This window comes from Gymnoscopelus braueri, assembly GCF_963280865.1.
Source record: "Gymnoscopelus braueri genome assembly, chromosome: 18".
Lineage (NCBI taxonomy): Eukaryota > Metazoa > Chordata > Actinopteri > Myctophiformes > Myctophidae > Gymnoscopelus > Gymnoscopelus braueri.
Window position 1 is genome coordinate 23,481,648 of NC_137618.1, and position 20,076 is coordinate 23,501,723.

A 20,076-nucleotide genomic window follows, 5' to 3' on the forward strand; every position below is an offset into this window, starting at 1 on the left:
TGAGAATGTGAGGTCATGGGTTTGCTCATCCACTAGGAAGTCCCATTTATCAAAACATCCTGTGAGAAACTTCTTTAAACCAGCAATGAGACGGCAAGAACCAATGCAGATAACTAGGCAAGTGCACATTTTCATAGATTAAGTAAAGAAAACACAGTTTTATAAACTTTTAAACCATCCCGGAATAGGCTGAACTGGGAAGCAATACAGAAGAAACAAAGACGGAAAACCGAAAATCGACGAGGCTGACAGAAAGAGGAAGTAAAGGAAAAGATTGTGGTTAATGAGTAACAGCTTACAGCCAGTTCCAAAGTTCTCTCCACCCTGTGCAAGGCCTGCTGGGGAAATCTCTTGGCAGGCGAAGCAGCAGTGAGCGAGTGTACAGAGCGATAACGCTGCTGAAATAAAGAAACGGAAGAGAAGAGCGCCCTGTTGCTGTCCACGCTGCCAGTTTTCTGGCTATCGAACCCTGCACGAATAGCTCTCTTGCCTCCAGCTAGAGTTTCTCTTCATGGGCAAAGTGAAGGCCAGATCCGGGCCGCTGGCTCGAAGGCCAGACAACTCGGCCTTCAAACAGCAGAGGCTGCCGGCCTGGTCTCCTATGCTAACAGCTAGCACTGTCTTGCCCTTTTTCTACTGTATGTCTGTGCTGTGTATGCTGCTGGGTGTGTGGCTGCTCATTACCGTGCAAAGCACACAGGAACTGAAGGTGGGTGAGTGTGTTGTTCTCTCTTTATGAGTTGGTACTTTGTATGACATCGGAAAATACTCCCGCTGTAGAGCACACAAATTTCAATTGTGTGTTTGTGCTCACATTTCCTGAAATACTGTTTGGTCTGACAGTCAGTTAAGCAGTGGTGGAAAGTAACTAAGTACATTTACTTAAGTACTGTACTTAAGTACAATTTTGAGGTATTTGTACTTTACTTGAGTATTTCCAATTTCCAATACTTTTACTTCTACTCCACTACATCTCAGAGGCAAATGTTGTACTTTTACTCCACTACATTTACTTGAAAACTTTAGTTACTAGTTACTTTTCAGATATAAATGATGATATAATGAAACATACATTAACCACTTTAAACCTATTTTAAACCTATAGGCTATTTGAAAATAGCAGATCTACAAGCTCACAACGCGTCGCATCGCGACGCGTTGTGAGCTTGTAGATCGGCTATTTTCAAATATTTAGTACTTTTTCTTTTGGTACTTTAAGTACATTTTGATGCCAATACTTTTGTACTTTTACTCAAGTACATTTTTAATTCTGGACTTTTACTTGTAACAGAGTATTTTTATATTCCAGTATTGGTACTTTTACTTAAGTAAAGAATTTGAGTACTTTTTCCACCACTGCAGTTAAGGTTACAAATTTCAAACAAAAAAACACCCCATTTTTATATAGACAAACTGATGCTATGTGATGTACACTGCAAATAAATAACCGTATGAGAAAGCTTAGGTGATTTCTGCTCTGATAAGATGAGCAGAGTAACGGATGCCATAAAAGGGAGCGTCATGTTGAGAAAAGATCAAGGTTTTGTTGAGCATGATATAAACAAGGTTTGATGTGAAAATAGAAGTCTCTCTTTCGGTTTATTTGTTCTGTCTCTCTTCCTTCCCAGGTGGATTACACGTCAGCCGGTACATGCGATAAATGTTTTGAGAAGCGTAAAAATGTCAGCAACACATTAAAGCCCTGCAACTGCACAGTGGTGTTTCCCATTGAAAAAGCTTTCACGGTGAGGGGCCTTGAAAGTTCAGATTCAGATCAGATTCGTGTGTCCTAATTTGCATTGCCATAAATCCTGTCCTGTAACATATAATGTAGATTGTTTATATTTGAAGACACAATTTTGGGTGACCAATATTCTGTGCGCCTATGTTGATCACACTTTGTCCATTTCTTGTCTCAGGGTAATGTGTATTTCTATTATGGCCTGATAAACTTCCACCAGAACCTCCGCAGATACATGGATTCCAGAGACGATACACAGATGGTCGGCAGGAAATCAAATCTAAAGGTGCAGTAGCTCTGCCACCTAGAACCTGCGTCTGTCTGTCTGTCCATACCAGTGGTTCCCAAACTTTTTAGATCGAGACCCAAACTATTGAAAATAGCCGATCTACAAGTTCTGAGACGCGATGAGAGCTTTAAGATCTGCTATTTTCGCAGATTTCAAAGACGTTTTTTTCAAATTTATGGAATGTCTTGAAATGTAATTCTTTTGTAAAGAAAATTTGAATTTCTTTGGGACATTTTTGAAAATCTCTAGAAATTATAATAATTCAAAACAAAATGTGGGAAACAAATATTAAAGGGATGTTTACTCGTGACCCATAAAATGACCCATGGTTTGGGAAACACTGGTCTATACTGTATATTGACTTTATCCATCCTTTACAAAATATAGTGTTTATTAAAAAGTCAGCATTTGCATTAACCTTTCTCTCTATAGAACCCCAGTTCTTACTGCACGCCTTTTAGACTGGATTCAAACGGACTCCCCATTGCCCCGTGTGGAGCAGTGGCCAACAGTATTTTCAATGGTAATTTGCATTCATGCTCTGCTTTCCTGTCGACACACCTTTTGAGAAACTGCATTCACCCTCTGCCTTTCCTGTCAACACACCTCCTCAGTAACCTGCTGATTTGTGTTTTGTTCTCTCAGACTCCTTCACTCTGACGCATCACAGCTCTGATGGCAATGCAACACGCGTCCCTCTGCATAGGAAGGGCATCACCTGGTATACAGACGAGAACATCAAGTTCCGTAACCCAACGGCAGAGAACCAGACACTGGCACAGGTGTTTGAAGGTAAATGTGGGGTAAAACCATATAAAAACAAGGCAGCCTAGAGCAGGGGTTCCCAAACTTTTTCAGCTCAAGACCCAAATGATAAAAAATTATCAATTTGGTGTCTCCCGGAACTCAAACTTGAAAAAAAAAAATGCACAATGAATTGAGCCCTAATTTATAAAATGTTTTAAATAGCCGATCATCAAGCTCACGACATGTCACATCGCATGAGCTTGTAGATGTTATTTTCACTGGGTCTCTCTCCAGACTTTTTCCCCCTGTTTTTTTTAAACATCTTTTGATATAATAACAAAAACTTTTTCCAGGAAAGGCAAATTATTTTTTTATTTGCGACCCATAAAAATAGGTTCACGACCCACAAATGTACTTAGAGGTATGCATATTTGAGCCGCAGCACCCTCTGGTGGACATATTTGCAGTCAGTGAGATACACTACTACATACATACTGTTTATGTATAGGCTGCTTTCACAGTAGGTGCGATTGCTTCGAACTGTGCCTGTGCACGAGTGCCCTTTCCCCCCGCTGGTCAGCATTCACATTGTTGTTGTCCCCTGAGTATCCATTTCTAGTTGTGATTGGATGTTTTCATTGTCTGAAGGAAGCCGAACAAAAAACACTTTTACTCTTATTTACCTGTACACAAGATGTAACAATAAAGCACAACCTTGAATCTTTCAAGCCTTTAATTAACAGTTCAAATACCAGTCCACTTCTGTGTTTTGGTACGGTCGGATTTGACACATGATGCTTACCGTACCTGACTACCTTTTCCAAGTGGGCCTTGCATGGATGGATGTTCATCCACGTCTGGGTGTGGTACACAGTGTTCACACTATTTTAACAAACTGGACATTTGACTCAGGCCCTGAGTCTCTGGAACGCCCGGATAGATAGACGTTACATGTGTTTTGCACTCGCCATGTCATGGTGGCTGAACTAACAAACACAAGTTACAAAGTATATATTCTAGTTTCTGGTAGCTCCGTAGGTATTATCTACTTGAACGTAAAAGTTCCATTTGCACATTAGAAATGTAAACACTGACTCCACAGGCACAGTACAGCCTCCATATTGGAAGAAACCCGTTTATGAGCTGGCCCCCCGTGACCCCAGTAACAATGGCTTCATCAACGAGGACCTGATTGTGTGGATGCGGGAGGCGGCCTTCCCCAACTTCAAGAAGCTCTATGGGATTGTGAACCGTGCCAGAGAGCCCTTCATTGATGGACTGCCAGCAGGGAACTACACTGTTGAGATCTCCTACAGTATCCTTTAACTGAGCAGTAAAAGATGGATACCGAAATCCCCATATATGGGCATAAGAGACACAGACAGACGGGTACAACGGATACTCTTAACAACACATATGTACAAAGGGTATTGCATAACTGGGTCAGACTGCATCGTTCCCAATTTGCATCAATCCCGAGTAGCTTTTATTAATGTAAGAACAATTGCATCCATTTCAGCATGCTAACTTTCCAGCCAGAGAAAGGCTGTAGTATTAGCTTGGAATCCCCACCGATGTCACTGGTTTGCAGGTTTCTGAACTGTCCACAGCCCTCCTCTGAGAGACAGTGAGTAGACAAAAATGGTGCCATCATATAATTTAAGCCTGTGTTATCCAGATTCCTTATTTCAGTTATCTAACCAAAAACCCCGTAGACTTTGATACGAGGGAATTGGAAACGCATAAACGCTAACCTGGGTTTAAAGACTGAAAACTTTAGGCACTCTTTACTCCACACACACTCCCCTCACCCTCAAACATGGGAACAAGGCAGCTCCACAATATCAACTTCTGTTTGCTGTTGGTAGGAATTGGCTGTATTGAGTCGTTATCTTAAAATAGAACTAAAAATGTTTCTATTTTAGTTATTAACTAAATGTAAACAAAGTGAGTATTTTAAGCACTTGGTGAGCTATGTTTAGAGGAGTGTTTTTTTTCATGGGCAGCTATTTCAGCCTTGACCTTCTCCTCTCCAGACTTCCCTGTGCAGTACTTCCGGGGCAGAAAGGAGATAGTGCTGTCGACGGTGACCTGGTTTGGAGGTCAGAATCGCTTCCTGCCCATAGCTTACCTAGTGACCAGTGGCCTGATCCTCCTCCTAGCCGTCATCCTCACTGTTATCTGGTGGAAGTTTGGCAAGAACGGAAGGAACATGGAGGAATAAAGGGGAATAGGCGGCATGCAGGTTTACCAAGCAGTTGAGTGGAAAGGGCCCAAGAATTAGGTAATTTATACTCTGTCGTAAGATGAAGTATAAATCAGGAGGAAGCAAATGGACCCTAAATCAGGGGTCTTCAACAGGGGGTCCACAGAGTTACTAAAGGGGGAGCTGCCAAATCTGTGTGATAATGGGACTTCCTTTTTTTTTACATTAACCACTTCAATCCTAGCATTCCTATTCTGAGGAGAACTTTTGCCAAAAATAGCAGATCTACAAGCTCGCGCCAGGCGTTGTGAGCTTGTAGAAATAGTATTTAGGGTTTAAGTGGTTAACTGTCTGAAAATACACATTAACGTTAATCCAACATGATAGTGCTGTCAAACAAGTCTAAGCTATCTATGAAAAAGTTGAATCTGCAACACAGTTTTATACAATATGTAGTGGGGGTCCCTGCTTCATCTCTCTCACCAAGGGGTCCTTGGCCTGAAAAACGTTGAAGACCCCTGCCCTAAATGGAATGGAACCATGCATTCTTCAAAGACCATGTCTTATTGCTGTATTTGACCGTGCTCAGGTTTACTGTATGCCACTTCTGTTCAGTTAAAATTTCAATTTGATATTTTTGTATTTTTTATCCGTAAAAAAAAAAGCTATTGTGTAATAATTATGTAACTTAGTAGGAATAGTACCACTCCATTTGCTGAGAAAAATATTTTGTATTCTAAATAACATTAAAATGTATACGACAAGCCAGCATTGTCAGAATGATAAATAGGTTCTGATCGCTGGTGGTGGCATTTGTAAAAAATCTGCAATTATACCTGTTTTAAGAACTGGGGCATTGGAATAAAGCCATTTATTTTTAAAGTCTTTATTTCTCTATATACAATCAGTGAGAGTCACACAGACACAACTCCTCTAGAATGACCAGACAGCACCAAAGCCTTGCATCAAAACTGCCTTAACCATGATTTATACTTTGACACGTTTTTCAGATAGATATTTTCACGTGACAAGCTCGCTCAACTGTAATCAGTTTACTTTCACAGAGTGTCATGGTCATTCAACAAAGTATAAATTCGCTTTTAGATCTTGAGCGAACCAAAGCCTCAGATTTGTGACAGTTCTAAATGTCCAAACAAAGCAATCCCTTCTGTGAGGAGCAGCCTTTTCTACAACTACTCCATCTGCAATGCCAGCAAGTACTTGGCAGAGCCAGTTCTACAGACGGATGGTCAGCTACTGTGGATAATAGTTACCATTGCTGATTCAGACGGTGAATTAAGGCGTCTTACTACAAGCCACGTTATAGACTAGTCCAAAACAATCACTACACAGAAAACAGCCAAACACATAACGGCTCTCTCCGCTTGACATTGGGTGCTGATGCACACATTCACAGACACAAAGATATGGAATTGGACAGACAAGTCACTGAGAATACAGAGTAATCACACAGACATATGATACACCCATGAAATACAGAACAGCAACTCAAAACGCTCTGGACCCACAAATATGCACAACACACGGAAATGCTCGTCTTCAGAGAGGGTTCTGTGAAGTTCTCAATTACAATAGTGTTCTTCTGTACCGTTTTGTGTGATCACAGAACTAGCTCTGCTAACTAATGTTACCTAAATGTCGAGGTGTATTATTTTTTGTGTTGCGTTCAGACTGCTCCATCATGGGTTTAGCTAGACTATTTCTAGTGGCATTGGAGTTCCGAAACTCCGAATTTGGTGTGAATAAGACCAGAAAAGACGAAGGCAACATTTGGTCATCTATATTATAGATGACCAATAGAAGACATTTTCTACTTTGGGCAGTTCCTTTGTTTTGACCCTTTGGAATTCTGCCTCAAGTCAACATCAATATCAAAGAATGTGGCAATGTGTCGGTCAGATCCACCAATCACAATGTTAAAGGGATATTTCACTTTAAAAAAAACTTGTCATTTTATCGTCTACTCAGGCTTTTGTGAGCCCCCCAGACCGTTTTTAAGTTGCTTGATTCAGTATATAGACATTTGATATTCATTTTATCAGACACGCCCTCTTCCTATACAAACCCATTATAACTTCAAACTCCATTTTTAACATGTTAGATTCATCAAAAACACCCGTCCTTGGTTCCGGTAACTCACCCTGCTCTCCTGAAACGCGAGGGGGGGCGATTTTCATTTATTTTAAATATTTTTGGGGGAAAATTTAAAAAATATATAATAATAAAATACATGAAAAAGTAATTAAAAAAAACCCTCATGGCCCCCTCGCGTATTAGGAGGGAGAGTCACCAGAACCAAGGACAAGTGTTTTTGATGAATCTAACATTTTAAAAATAGTTTAAATTTATAATGGTTTTGTAAAGGAAGGGGGCGTGTCTGATAAAATGAATATCAAGTATCTAAATACTGAATCAAGCAACTTAAAAACGGTCTGGGGGGCTGACAAAAGCCTGAGTAGACGATAAAATGACCGAAAGTTTTTAAAAAACAAGGTGTGGCACAACAATGCAAGGGGTCAATGACAGTGTAACCATGACAACAGTGCAACCATATTTTGATTTGTAATCTATGAGGGTAGTGGTTGGGCAGATACGCTTTTTTCCCCTTAATAAGCGAGTCTCTCCTTTTCAGCAGGATGTCAAAGAAAAATAAATATCAGTAAATAACTTTTAACGTAATTTTCACACAGGTTTGTGTTGATGGAATTTGTCGAAACAATATACAATAGGTTAGGTCATGTTTTGAAGGTATGAGAAAAGATTGTTAAAAAAAAACGTACCGTTGAAATTTTGAGAAATGTTCCTCGTGGTATGGTTTACATGGGGACATGGTGGAATTTATGCAAAACATCATTAGAACTTCCTTAAAAAAACCATTTCGATTTGATGAATGTGTCATTCATCATTTAAGCTTTAAAAGGACCCAGTTCAGTATGTGACAGTAAAACAAAATATATGGCAATCACAGTTTGACAAAACACAAAAACTACTAATCACAGAGAGGGGACCAAGTTCTTTCAATTAGTAGTCGGTTCTTTGCTGTCCCTCTATCCATGTCCTTCTATCTCACATCTGACACATACACATTCATCTTTGTGGTTTCAGTGATAGGACTTATGGCACTACACAAGCACATTGTGGCCATGCGCAGACAGGTAGACATACACATACAGACATCTCCAGAGGAAACTAAAGCTAAGGTAGCATTCTTTCAAGACTCAATCCCAGGATTCAGGGCTCACAGATGCATGTACACACACACACACACACCCATGTGCATCCAGCCCCCTACCTTTGTCCATTATGACTGTGGAGTGAGGATTGAATTAAATCCATATTCATCCAAGCTTTGTACGTCAACCCTGTTCTACTGGCTTCTGGGTGCTACTCTGAGGCACCTGATAGGTCAGCTCCTCGGTGGGAGTGGCCTGTCCAGTGGCACTCTTAGGCGTATCATATGCCGACCTTCCTGGCTGGCCATTGTCTGTCCGTGTGAGCAGGGAAGAGGGGCCACAGCCCATGAAATTTGATACTATGGTTGGCTGGCTCATGGCGCTGCTCCCTGATACGTGGCCGCCAATGTCAATCACAATGGGTGTGGCGTATTCAGCTCCAGAGGCAGGAAGGGGTTCGGCATATGCATGGTAGATGTCTGGTGAGATGGGGGCATCGTAGAGGTCAGGATCAGTGTATGCCGGGTCAGACGTGTCCTCCGGCTTGAAAGTTGACCTCGCACCCAGGGATGTCACCCCTCCGCTCACCAGGGGCTGGGCGTACTCTGAGGACACAGATAAGGGCAGTGTGAGATCATGAATAACACATAACACACAGTGGTGGCAGAGGGTCAGGAGGCAGAGTGGTTGTTTTATCAGTATCTACCTGCAGGTTCAGCATGTAGTCTAGGGGTGACCCCTCTCCCTCTGAGACGTCCCACCTCACTGCTGCTGTATCGAACGGAGTCATCCCCCTCTGCCATCTTGGAAGGCAACAGCTGCTTCATGCTCTTCCACCAGTCTAAAACAGAAACAAATGCAGAGGGAGACGCATGGAGTCACACCAGCACAGTGAGCGCACGCATCATAGAAGTTGTCCTCGTGCCAATGCATCCTTGCATAACTCAAACAGACCTGTGCGATCCCAATGGGGTAGGTCATAAGTTCCCTCTGAACTCTTCTTCCTGTGCAGGGACCATAGGAGAGACACAACATTGAAGTCTCGTCTTTTCTCTATAGGAATAAAACACTGCTCCACAGAAGACAGAAGAGATTACCTGTTCCTCCAATGCCAGGCACAGACCACTGTCAAGATGAGAGCAGTCAGAGCCATGACCAACACTGGCACAAGCACCGCGGCCAGCGCAACATCTATTAGAGGGAAAACACCATGTTAAAGAGTTCTGAATCACGAGCATTATTACTGTAGAACCACGGTTAACATGCATTGTATAATCAAATCCACTTACCATTGCTGGTGTGGGGAGGCATGGTGGTGTTCCTGATGTCAGGGGTGCGAGTTGTGCTTCCATAATAAGGTGGGGTGTATGTGACCACAGGTGGGCGAGTTGGTCGAGGTTGAGACATCCTTGGCCGCATTATCCCTACAAGGAAATGTGAGGAGGGGAAAAAATCCATGTAAAGATATATTTTGGATACAAAACAGGGACATTTTTAAATCTCTGTTTTTGTTTGTCAGATACAGTTATCAACCACATTTGCTCACCCGGAATCTGGCAGCCGAGCAGCTCCAGCTTCAGGGCAATTCTCTGGTGCCATTGGGTTGGATTTATCCTGAGAAAGCGGGCCTCAATCGGAGGGATGAAGTTATTCCTGACTTCATGCAGATAGTTTGTGTTCCCTTGGAAAATCTACCAAGGAAGGAGAACAAACCATCTTACCCAGGTTAAAACACAAAGGCTAATGTAGGTTCATGGTTTGGGGGGGGTCACCAAACATTTTCCTTAGTGGACTGGGTCCTGTTTCAAACCATGAGCACATACAATATGAGGCATAAGCGGATTAGTTTTCAGCTAGGCAAGCTAATAACTACTTTCCTGTTTGCCATAACATGCTGTAAGAATCGCTGTAGAGTGCTATATGTAGTGGTAGCTGAAGCCTAACAAGGCAGCCACTAAATCCATCTCCATTCATTATTAATGCCCCAGCGTACAGACTTTGTCTACCACAGCACTTAACTCAAACCACTGCCATCTGACATCTCCCATTTCCTGCCATAAACATCCCTTAGTCGATACCAGTTACTATGGAAACAATCCAAGTGCAGCCCTCCCCCAAAACCTCTAAAGTGACATTTTTGTCCATTTGCAGTAATTTGGAGACAGAAAAAGCCAATGATGTAGATTTAGAGAGCAGCATAATATTGATTTGGCCGGTTGTATTACCTTGTCTTGAGTAGAATCTACCTCCCGGTAAGGATGCCAGTCTTGCCCATTGTTACTGGACAGGACACGATATGCTGACACGTAGAAATGGTACTCTCTCCGGGTGGAGCCTGTGGTGCTGATGCCTAAGCACATGGAGAGGAAGTTGGACAATACAACTGATTGGATGGACCTGTGGAACGTGCAGCTCTAGTAACTCTCCTAAAGCTATCAAAACTTGAAGGAGTGCATTTTAGCACATTTTGCATTTCTTATTTTTAGGTTGACTTTAAAATTGTACAAAAGGATAGTGAGTGGGGAACAGTAACACAAATGCCTCTGGAAGTGCACGTCATGCGTGTACCTGTGATCCTCTTCTCCCTTTTCAGGTCTATCTGCAGCCATTGGTGCTGGTCAACCTGAGCTGAGGCCCAAGGCAGTCCTGCCTTTTTAAGGCGTGCCCCAGATGATGCCCATGTGTTGCTCCATTCCCACTCGGAGCTAGAAGAAAGCTGAACATCTGCAACGACACCAGACTCTAAGCCCAGTGTTCCCATGCATCCTGAGAGTACAGAGAAGGTTCATGCTATTAACACCACTGTAGCGTCATTAACCAAAAACTATTCTGTAAATATTTAAAAAGAGATGGCCAACGGAGGCAAAGAAATCTCACCGTCCGTCCTGAATGTGAAAAGGCTGTTTGACAAGGTACCTCTGAGGAGAGAAAACAGAACGACATGAAGGATTCATGTGCAATCATAGCTAACAAAAGACACTGCTCGTAAAGATGGCACTAGAGAATGAATAGTGAATGGAGGTGAGAGGCAAGGTGAAACAACTGATCCACCAAAGGATGGATGAGGCAAGGGTGAAAGCCATGAAAGGAGTGAGGAGAGAGCTAATCTGCTGCAGTGGTTTAGAGTCTTACCCAGTGGAGGTGACATTGTTAGCGAGTGTGCCCTCATAGTGAGGGATGCCCTTACTGCTGACCACACTGATCCTCCCTCCCACAGCGTTCGACACCACACCTGCATGGATGGCCGCCAAGCACACAGGAGATGACTAGAGAAAAGACAGACAGAATAGGAAGGGAATAGGAGGCGAAATGGGCACACATGCTATATGCACCTCCTTGTAACCCTTTTCTTTATGCAATGCTTTATTAAAATATTAACAGATATACATACAGATGTTTCACAAAACGGAACACGATAACATGACATTTTTAGAAACGAGGGGCCAGATTTTTGCCAGAGGAGTGGGACTTTAATGGGAAGTGCCATTTTATGTTCAGAGATCAAGCCCTCAACCTTCATACTGTGGTAGATAAAGGCTGATGAGTCAGCATGATGTCACCCCCCCTGCAGGGGGAATACTGAGTGGCATTGGTAATGATTCACTGCAGGCTGCATTCCAAGTCAAACCCTCTGCCCAATCAACGAGAAAAGGACAAAGCCTGGTTCCATTCCGAGCGCTATAGCTCCTACCCATGAACAGCTGGTTGAGGGAAGTGGGGATGACTTTACTGGAAAAGATGCACACAGGGTTTTTCACAGCTGACAAGATTGTGGGAAAAACCTGGTGACCTATATGGTAGCTAGCATGCATAAACATGTGCACGCATTCTCTCTCCCTCTCACACACACACTCACACAGACAAAGCTGCCACAAGCAATGAAGGCTTACCCGTGTGACTGTAAAACGTCCCCCCTCAAAAAAAACACCACACTTCCAAAGGAGTGCCGTACCAAACCACTAACACAAACGTCAAGCACAGCTCCAAACCACCGCACCCTGCCTCTATGAGAGGAAACCAGACACACACACACACACACACACACACACAACGTGACTTACACACATCCAAAGCGATGCATGATAAGCTGGATGTGGGAATGACAGTAGGAAAAGCTCAAGCGGGGCAGATCGAAACAGAAACGGAGAGCTTCAGCGTGTGGGTGGGGTGCGTTGACCTCTGTCGTCTATATTGGCTCATGCGTACACTCGATCATTCCTCCAGTTGCCATTAGGTCACAGTGTAATGAAGAAATTGGGAGACATTCATTGTTTGGTTTTTCTGTTATGTTTTGTTGCCATTTCTTCAGTAATAGCACTTACAATAACATACATGCACACAAGGATGCACGTGCACACCCGCGCACACTGCATTTTTCATCTTCTCAGTCACATTCCCTGTCTAGCTTTCTGCACTCTCGCTCTCACACACGTCACACACACACTTGCATGCTGCTCCGTTCAGCACCCTCTTGCAGCTGGACTGGATTAGAGAGGACCATTTCTTCGGCCAAACAATTAGCTCACCTCCCCCACACCTCCTGACCCTGCCCCTCCCCTGCGCCTCTGGGGCACCTCTCCCCTAAAACACGCCCCCCCCCTTCCACTCCTCCCAGTCCTCCCATCACCCCCACCCCCTCTCTCGCATCCACCCTCTGTAGACCCCAAGCTCTGAGCATGAGGTCATCAGCGAGAGACTCGGCGCCCATGACCTCACACACAGTGGGGGCGCACTTAGGTCATCAGTCCGGGACATGCATACCGCGGAAAGAGGCCATGTTTACACAGAGCTTAATGAGTGAAGGAGAGAAAAGAGACACAGGGCTCCGCATTAAATAGAAGGTACAGATACCATTGACGGTATAGACCGGTTTCCTTGGCAAAGGAGGTACAAAGGAGGGAAATGGGGTTGGGGGGGTGGAACAACCCCATGACAAATGAGAAGGAGATGGACGAGTGGTTGCCTTGGGCATGATGAGCTGAGATAAGGAGGGGCACTGGGCAACATGATTCACCTGGGAATGTGGGGCTGAAGACAAGGACAACCACAGGCATGAGGTCACACCCAGAGGTCTTTCATGTACTCACTTCTCTATAACCATTGGGTATGGTTCCAGAAATCTCCCCGAATGACATCAAGCAGCCCGCCGGACAGTATTTACTAAAAGACATTGAAACACATTACGGTACATTACGTTATATTGTTAGGACAATCACATGAACGTACTGTACGCGCACACACAGCAAACTATTTACCTGAACTCTGCCTCTGTGAAATCACTTCCTTTATCCAAGCAGGTGATCAGATCTGCAAAGAAGCAAACCGGTTTGTGTCAGCAATGTATTTTTGGTTTATCAACTTCAGATTTTCTGTCCTGACAATTCTTCTGTACGACTAATTACCAGAAATCTCCTACTGTATCAAACCTTCTTTAGTTCTGTTAATAACATTTGACTGCATTTCCCCACCTCTTTTTTCCCGAATTAGAGTGCAGTCAACCAAAAACCGACATGGTAGAATGCGTCATCAAGATTGTCCAGAACGTATTCCCACATTGTTATTTTATAAGTAACTTCATAGGAAAGTAATTTCCCCCCCACACATGAAATTCTTACCACACTGAATTGGGTAGGGGTTGCTATTGAGAAGGGTGCTTCCTTCAATGATGAAATACACCATAAATGGACAACGGGATTGTGTGGGTTGTTGGAAACTCTACCCAACGGTGGCCGTCACCCTTTGTTGTGTCTCTACAACATCATCAGGCCAACTCACCCGGCTAGCCAACCGGTGAGTCAAAACCATGAGTGACCCCCCCGCTCCCCCCCAAGGAACCACAAGTCGCCATGGCAACGGCACTGATTTACTTAGCTGTGCAAACTGTCAGCTCATCCTTGTTCATGAAGGCAACAACAAGAAAATACACGTACGCCTCCAAGCTCTGATAGAAAAACTGATCACTCCCACTCATTGTGCCCTTTTGTGCCCAAGGCACACCAATGGGCAAGTCAAAATCTCAAGGCTCAAAATGCAACGTGATACAAAGCATTGTGAGCTTGTAGATCTGCTAGTTATGCTATTTTACATTTGTGAAAAAGAAAATTACATTAAAATAAAAAACTGTTGCCTATAAAATTACCCTGATATAGGGATATGGATATACTGTAGGTTGAAAGTGGTTAAAAAATATATTTTTTTAGTGTACAGAATTTGCGTCTAATTGGGAAATTAGTGCTTACAAAGTACTGATAGTCATTAAAAAAAGAATATCATAACTTTTTGTATAGTTGTATGTATTGGAATAATAATTAGTGGTTGTCACAAAATCCCAAGGCACACCTGGACTAGTCTCACGGCACACTGTTTGGAATCTGATCTCTACACAGTAGATTTATCCATTTCTATTCTCTCTATAACTCTTGAGTGTCAACAAGTGTAACCAACTGGACCCGATCGGTTACATTTGTACATTCTCAACAGTAAACCTGGAGCATGGTGGAGCACATGTTCATGGAAATAGCACATATCCATTTCTATGTAGACTCATAGGTCAGTGGTTCTCAACATTGGGTCCAGGGACCCTCAGGAGTCCTTGAAGGTTTTCCCATCTAAAATGATTGATAGTTAGAATTAGGAACCAAATGGACCCTTACAGGTCGGTAATTCCGAGAGTGTACAAATGGACCCCTAGGACTCCATTTGGTTTCATTTGTACACACTCTTTGTTAACAAAGATTTTATTTTGGACTGGGATCCAAGGATTTTTTTAATTTTTGTTTTAATCAATTTGCACATCAAACTGGTGGTCCTTGAAAGTAAAAAGGTTGAGAAAAATAAAATCACTTTTTTCAGTGACACAATTAGAGGGGATCTCCAAGTTTCTCGTGGGAGAAAGACATCAGGACTCTGTCTAAACCACCCCCCAAAGGTCTTCTTATTTCCCTCACATCTCAATCAATATCTACCCCCTCTCTCTCTCCTCTATCATTTTGTCATCTTCCTTCCTGCTCATCTTATCCCTTGCTGGTCTGTCTGATGCTCCCTCCATAACCACACAGCACAGACAGAACTCTGATGTGCATATTGGGAGCTGGATTCAAATTACACACATGCACGCCACTCACACACCTACTTTTATATGAGTCACTCTTCATGTATACACAAAAGACTTTTGAGTGTGAATCTGATGAAACACAGAAACGGAAACATTGGTGGCAGGTGACCAGGGCAGCTTCTGAACAGCCACAGTACAAGTACATCCTGTGGTTCTCATATCACTGTCCAGGAGTACGTTATTTTCATTCACTTTCTTCACGCAGTGAACGTATGATCCACATTTACATGATGACCCTGTGCACTGCGGTTGGAATGCCAGACATTTGGCTGTTCAGGATGTACCATTCACTACAGAGTACCTCCTTATCTGGTGTGTGCGCATGTGTGTGTGTGTGTGTGTGTGTGTGTGTGTGTGTGTGTGTGTGTGTGTGTGTGTGTGTGTGTGTGTGTGTGTGTGTGTGTGTGTGTGTGTGTGTACTTAGAGGTAAGCAAACACTACAATGTTACAATAACCCCCCCCCCCATTAAATTTTGAGAGCACACTAAAATCCTCAGTGTTCATTTAACTCCGAGTGTACAAAAAATGGGCCCAAATGGTCCTGGCTGTAGGGTTTAACACTGAGGATGTTGCTGTGCGCCATTGCCACCAAACTGCAGAATGAGGCCATCACTATATTTACTCACGCCCTCTAGGCGCCACAGGCACTGTTACATTACAGTCTAATGGACAAACGGGGAAAAGATTCCTTGTTTTCTATCCTTTCACCAATAATCTACCACATGGACATATATGGCTTTATCAACATGTGACACATAGGAATGAACACACACACACACACACACACACACACACACACAAATTACCTCACCTCACTCACACATTTCTGAATATGGGCACAGACCAGTGACAGAGAAATCTAAGTAAGCATTGATACATTTTGACACACACAACACAGCATATTACAGGTCAAATTGTGTCAATTTTTACACTCGCAGAGTTACATTAACACAGGATTTGTCCAAGTCTAGGCTGGACAACAATACTATTATTCCAATACAGTAAAAAGCCATGGGGGAGGCTAAGGGAGGAGGTATAGACAGAGGCAACTGTAATGAGACTCACATGAGACTCCCGCTCACTCATTGCATTTCACACACAAACACATACACACACACATTCAATTGCCAAGGCAACTCTAACAGTCTGGCCAAAACAGAAATATGACCACGTTCTACCCCAAGATGACTCCAACGGAATATCAACCCTGTCGGGACCAATATGTAGTAGTAAGATGGTAAACAAATGACAAATAGCCATTGAGTGAATAGGACATGGAGGGCCTGGTACAGTACCTGTGTGCTCTGTGGTGGAGTAGGACAGGTAGAATCCTCGTCCAGAGCGATGGCTTCCACTCATGAACTGAACTGTGACCTGGTTCCCCGTGGACTCAATCAGCACTCCAACATTTAGACCCAAACCACAGTACTTCACTGCTCCACAGGAGAGAATGACATAGAAAGACAGGCATTTCAGGTCAGTCTAGAAATGATTGGTAATGACACCTAAAGATTTACAGTTAGATAGGATATATGTGAAAATAACACCAGATAACACCAAAACAACCTGACTAAATCAGATTGGAGTAACATAACAAATACAGATGCATCCATACAGGTGTACTGCATGATACAATTAAGCAATTATCATCCAAGCTCAACTGACTGGTGTTTTAATAGGAAGGGTGACATCTGCATTTCGATCTATGGGTAAGACATCAGTAAATATGGTCAGACATGGTGGTGGAAAGCACACATTCAATGAAGCATGATGCTTGTGAATTTGTGTGATATGTAAAGGAAAACAGAAAAGCAACTCTTCCTCAGGTGACTGAGAATCGGTCTGTCGACAACTATAGAGGATGTTATAGTAAGACAGGACTGCAGTGCTTAAACCCCTCATTACAAAGATGAATGCGCATTTGAGTGTTAAGTGGTGCAAAAACCATAGGCACTGGTCTACAGATATGTGGAAAAAAGTTATATGAATATTGAAGAATATGCTATTGCTCTACTAGTCTATGTCTTAGGTTTTGTATCCGATTTATCTGTAGTCTGGGTTGGTTGTTACGTTTTAATTTGAATAAGAAGCGGAAGAAACAGCAGTATGTGAACTTATTTTGACTGTGCAAAATGAATCTTTGGACTAGGTACTGCTTCTATTAAACCAGATGAATCATAGTTCACCATATTCTGCATGTGTGGTGTACACCGTACATCAAGGGAACGGGACATGTCTGTTATGCCGTTTGGGGTAATTTCCTGGCATGGTTTGGTTGGTTCCACCTGTTCCCTTAGACTTAAACAAATCAATTTTGTTAGAATGGTGTTTCATCTCTCCAGTAGAGTTCCAGAGACTTGGACAAGCACCTTACTACCACACTTTTGTTGGTTTTTCCTTTGTCACCTGCTATATTTTCCAAATGAAAACGGATCTACCTAAAACGTTTTTTCTGTTTTGAACTAGTCCAACTGCATTCCACAGCCTTCTACATTGACCGTCTCTCGCTCTTTCTCACCAATCTCACTGCGCTGGGGTCCGATGCCATTGTAAAGGCGGAGGTAGTTGACCTGACAGTTGCTGTCCTCTATGTCCAAGTCTGCGAAGTGGAAATGGATCCTGCTACCCTGTGGCACGGTAATCTCCCACTCACACACTGTATGGTTGGGATACGTCCTTGGGTAACCCAGAGAGGACAGAGTCCCACTGCTAGGGCCCAGTACAGTGGAGCCACAGCCATCACCTGGAAGATGTATTTACACACACACACACACACACACACACACATACACACATTAATGGAATAATGGGTTCCTTGGGGGCAATGGAGGAGATGCAACTGTAGAATCGAGGTGCACTATGATAAATGAGTCCTGTCCTGTGTGCCTGTAGAGCCCATGATGACGCTATTTAAGACAGAAGTTACAAACCATACCCACTCCTAATTACTTCACTTGCACTTAAAGTTGTGATTTGGAGAACGATCACCATGTCAATCACAATGCAATTCAAGTTATAATATAATAGTGAACTTGAACGGCACGAGAGTAAGTCTGTCTATATGTGTTATTGTCAACGACAGTGAACAGTACGTGTCATGGTGCTAAGTGGATCCTTGGTCTGTGTGGTGTTACATAACTGTCTCTACATGGACGTTAACCAGATGAACTGGACAAAAACAAAGCTGCTTCCCTGTCCCTGACTCACAACTGTTACTGAACAACTGCATGGCATTCCACAGGGTTTTGTGAAGACATCACCACCCTGCTCAAAACATTTTACGAGCAGGAACATGTCCATATAGCCATGGTGTACTGGACGTTTAAAACTGTTGTTGAAATCCATGACAATACCAATGCATCCTCATGTGTATTGTCATACATACTCCCACCGCGACCCCTCCCCCCCTCACTTATCTTTTAACTACACCTGAATAATATGCTGTTAAATACACATTAGAACACATCTTTGGTCTCAATAACAGATATAAACATGACCAACAGTCAAAGAAAGAAAGCTGATTACAATAGCACCGTCTTTCTTCCTCGCAGATTCGGGATCGGCTGGAAGAAGGAACGTTCAACAGAGCCATGTAAGGTAGGCTGGTTAACTTTGATCCACTAGTCTGTGCGTACTAATCAGAGGTGGAAAAGGTGCTACATTTCTTTACTTCAGATAAAGTATCAATACTGCAAAGCAATGTGGATACACTCTGTTACAAGTAAAAGTCCCGCGTTCAAAATGTACTTGAGTAAAAGTACAAAAGTAACGGCATCAAAATGTACTTAAAGTGCCAAAAGTAAAAGTACTCATTGTGCAGAGTGTCCCATTTCACGAGTGTAACTAATCTTTAAAAAAATAGCCAATCTATGCATTGTGAGCTTGTAGATCGGCTATTTTTAAATGGCCAAAATGTTAGGGCTGAAGTGGTTATAGTTTGTTTTGTAATAATAATCAATATTTACAAAGTAACTATAGTAGTAACTGAAAGTTTTCATATAATTGTAGTGGAGTAAAAGTACAACATTTTACTCTGAGATGTAGTGGGGTAGAAGTAAAAGTATTGACAATTGTAAATACAGCAGATTGCAGAAAGTAAAAATACCTCAAAATTATTCTTAAGTACGTGTACTTGAGTACATGTACTTAGTTACTTTACACCACTGGTAATAATCCAAAACACAACAACACTGTATATCTGATCGTGCGTCATCATTACAATAATAAACAAGCTCCAACTGTTATAAAGTCAATGTCAACGGACACCGTTATTGAGTGGAATCGAACCGACCTTTCTGCGTCCGAGCGCTTCTCGCGTGGAGAAGAATGATGAGAACAGACAGGAGGAGGAGAACCCCGGCCCCGGCTGTCGGTCCCCTGCCCACCATTACCGCTCTATACCGCCCATACTAGCAGCCTGCAGTCCGAATGCATAATGCTGGCTTCACACCGCTTTTATTCACAAAGCAAAGGAAATATACACCGGCGGGACCGTGTAAACTTCCGACAGTTCCGAGTCCTCTCTCTAGACCTACGTGGCTCCCCTCTGCCTCTCCCCTGTTGTTGTTGAACTATTCTGTGCTCTATTCCCAGATTTCTACACTATCGAAGAAGCAACTGCTGGCTGCCTTACACACTCACATACACACCAGTGTTGCCAGTTTTTGAGAGAGAGAGAGAAATAAGCCACAGGGTATACAACTTTCTTCACTTAATTCAGTGGTTCTCAAACCTTTTCATGTCAAGGACCCCCAAAATGATATGTATTTGGCTGCCCCCCCCCCT

General features: G+C 42.9%; 2 protein-coding genes across 2 annotated transcripts; one reads left to right on the forward strand and one right to left on the reverse strand.

The window, feature by feature from the left end:
* Positions 1-69: 69 nt before the first annotated feature.
* tmem30c (transmembrane protein 30C) lies at positions 70-5,865 on the forward strand. Its single transcript, XM_080413111.1, has 7 exons — positions 70-709; positions 1,629-1,745; positions 1,920-2,027; positions 2,463-2,553; positions 2,676-2,822; positions 3,880-4,092; positions 4,814-5,865. The coding sequence occupies exons 1-7, from the start codon at positions 512-514 to the stop codon at positions 4,999-5,001; spliced, it is 1,062 nt and encodes a 353-aa protein (XP_080269237.1). The 5' UTR covers positions 70-511; the 3' UTR covers positions 5,002-5,865.
* Positions 5,858-19,925, reverse strand: dcbld2 (discoidin, CUB and LCCL domain containing 2). The gene is made up of 15 exons (XM_080413110.1): positions 19,583-19,925; positions 17,810-18,034; positions 16,587-16,724; positions 13,433-13,484; positions 13,265-13,337; positions 11,310-11,443; positions 11,055-11,095; positions 10,746-10,943; positions 10,403-10,527; positions 9,724-9,868; positions 9,467-9,601; positions 9,275-9,368; positions 9,132-9,181; positions 8,884-9,018; positions 5,858-8,782 (listed from the first exon to the last, which is right to left on the reverse strand). The coding sequence occupies exons 1-15, from the start codon at positions 19,677-19,679 to the stop codon at positions 8,361-8,363; spliced, it is 2,064 nt and encodes a 687-aa protein (XP_080269236.1). The 5' UTR covers positions 19,680-19,925; the 3' UTR covers positions 5,858-8,360.
* Positions 19,926-20,076: the final 151 nt, after the last annotated feature.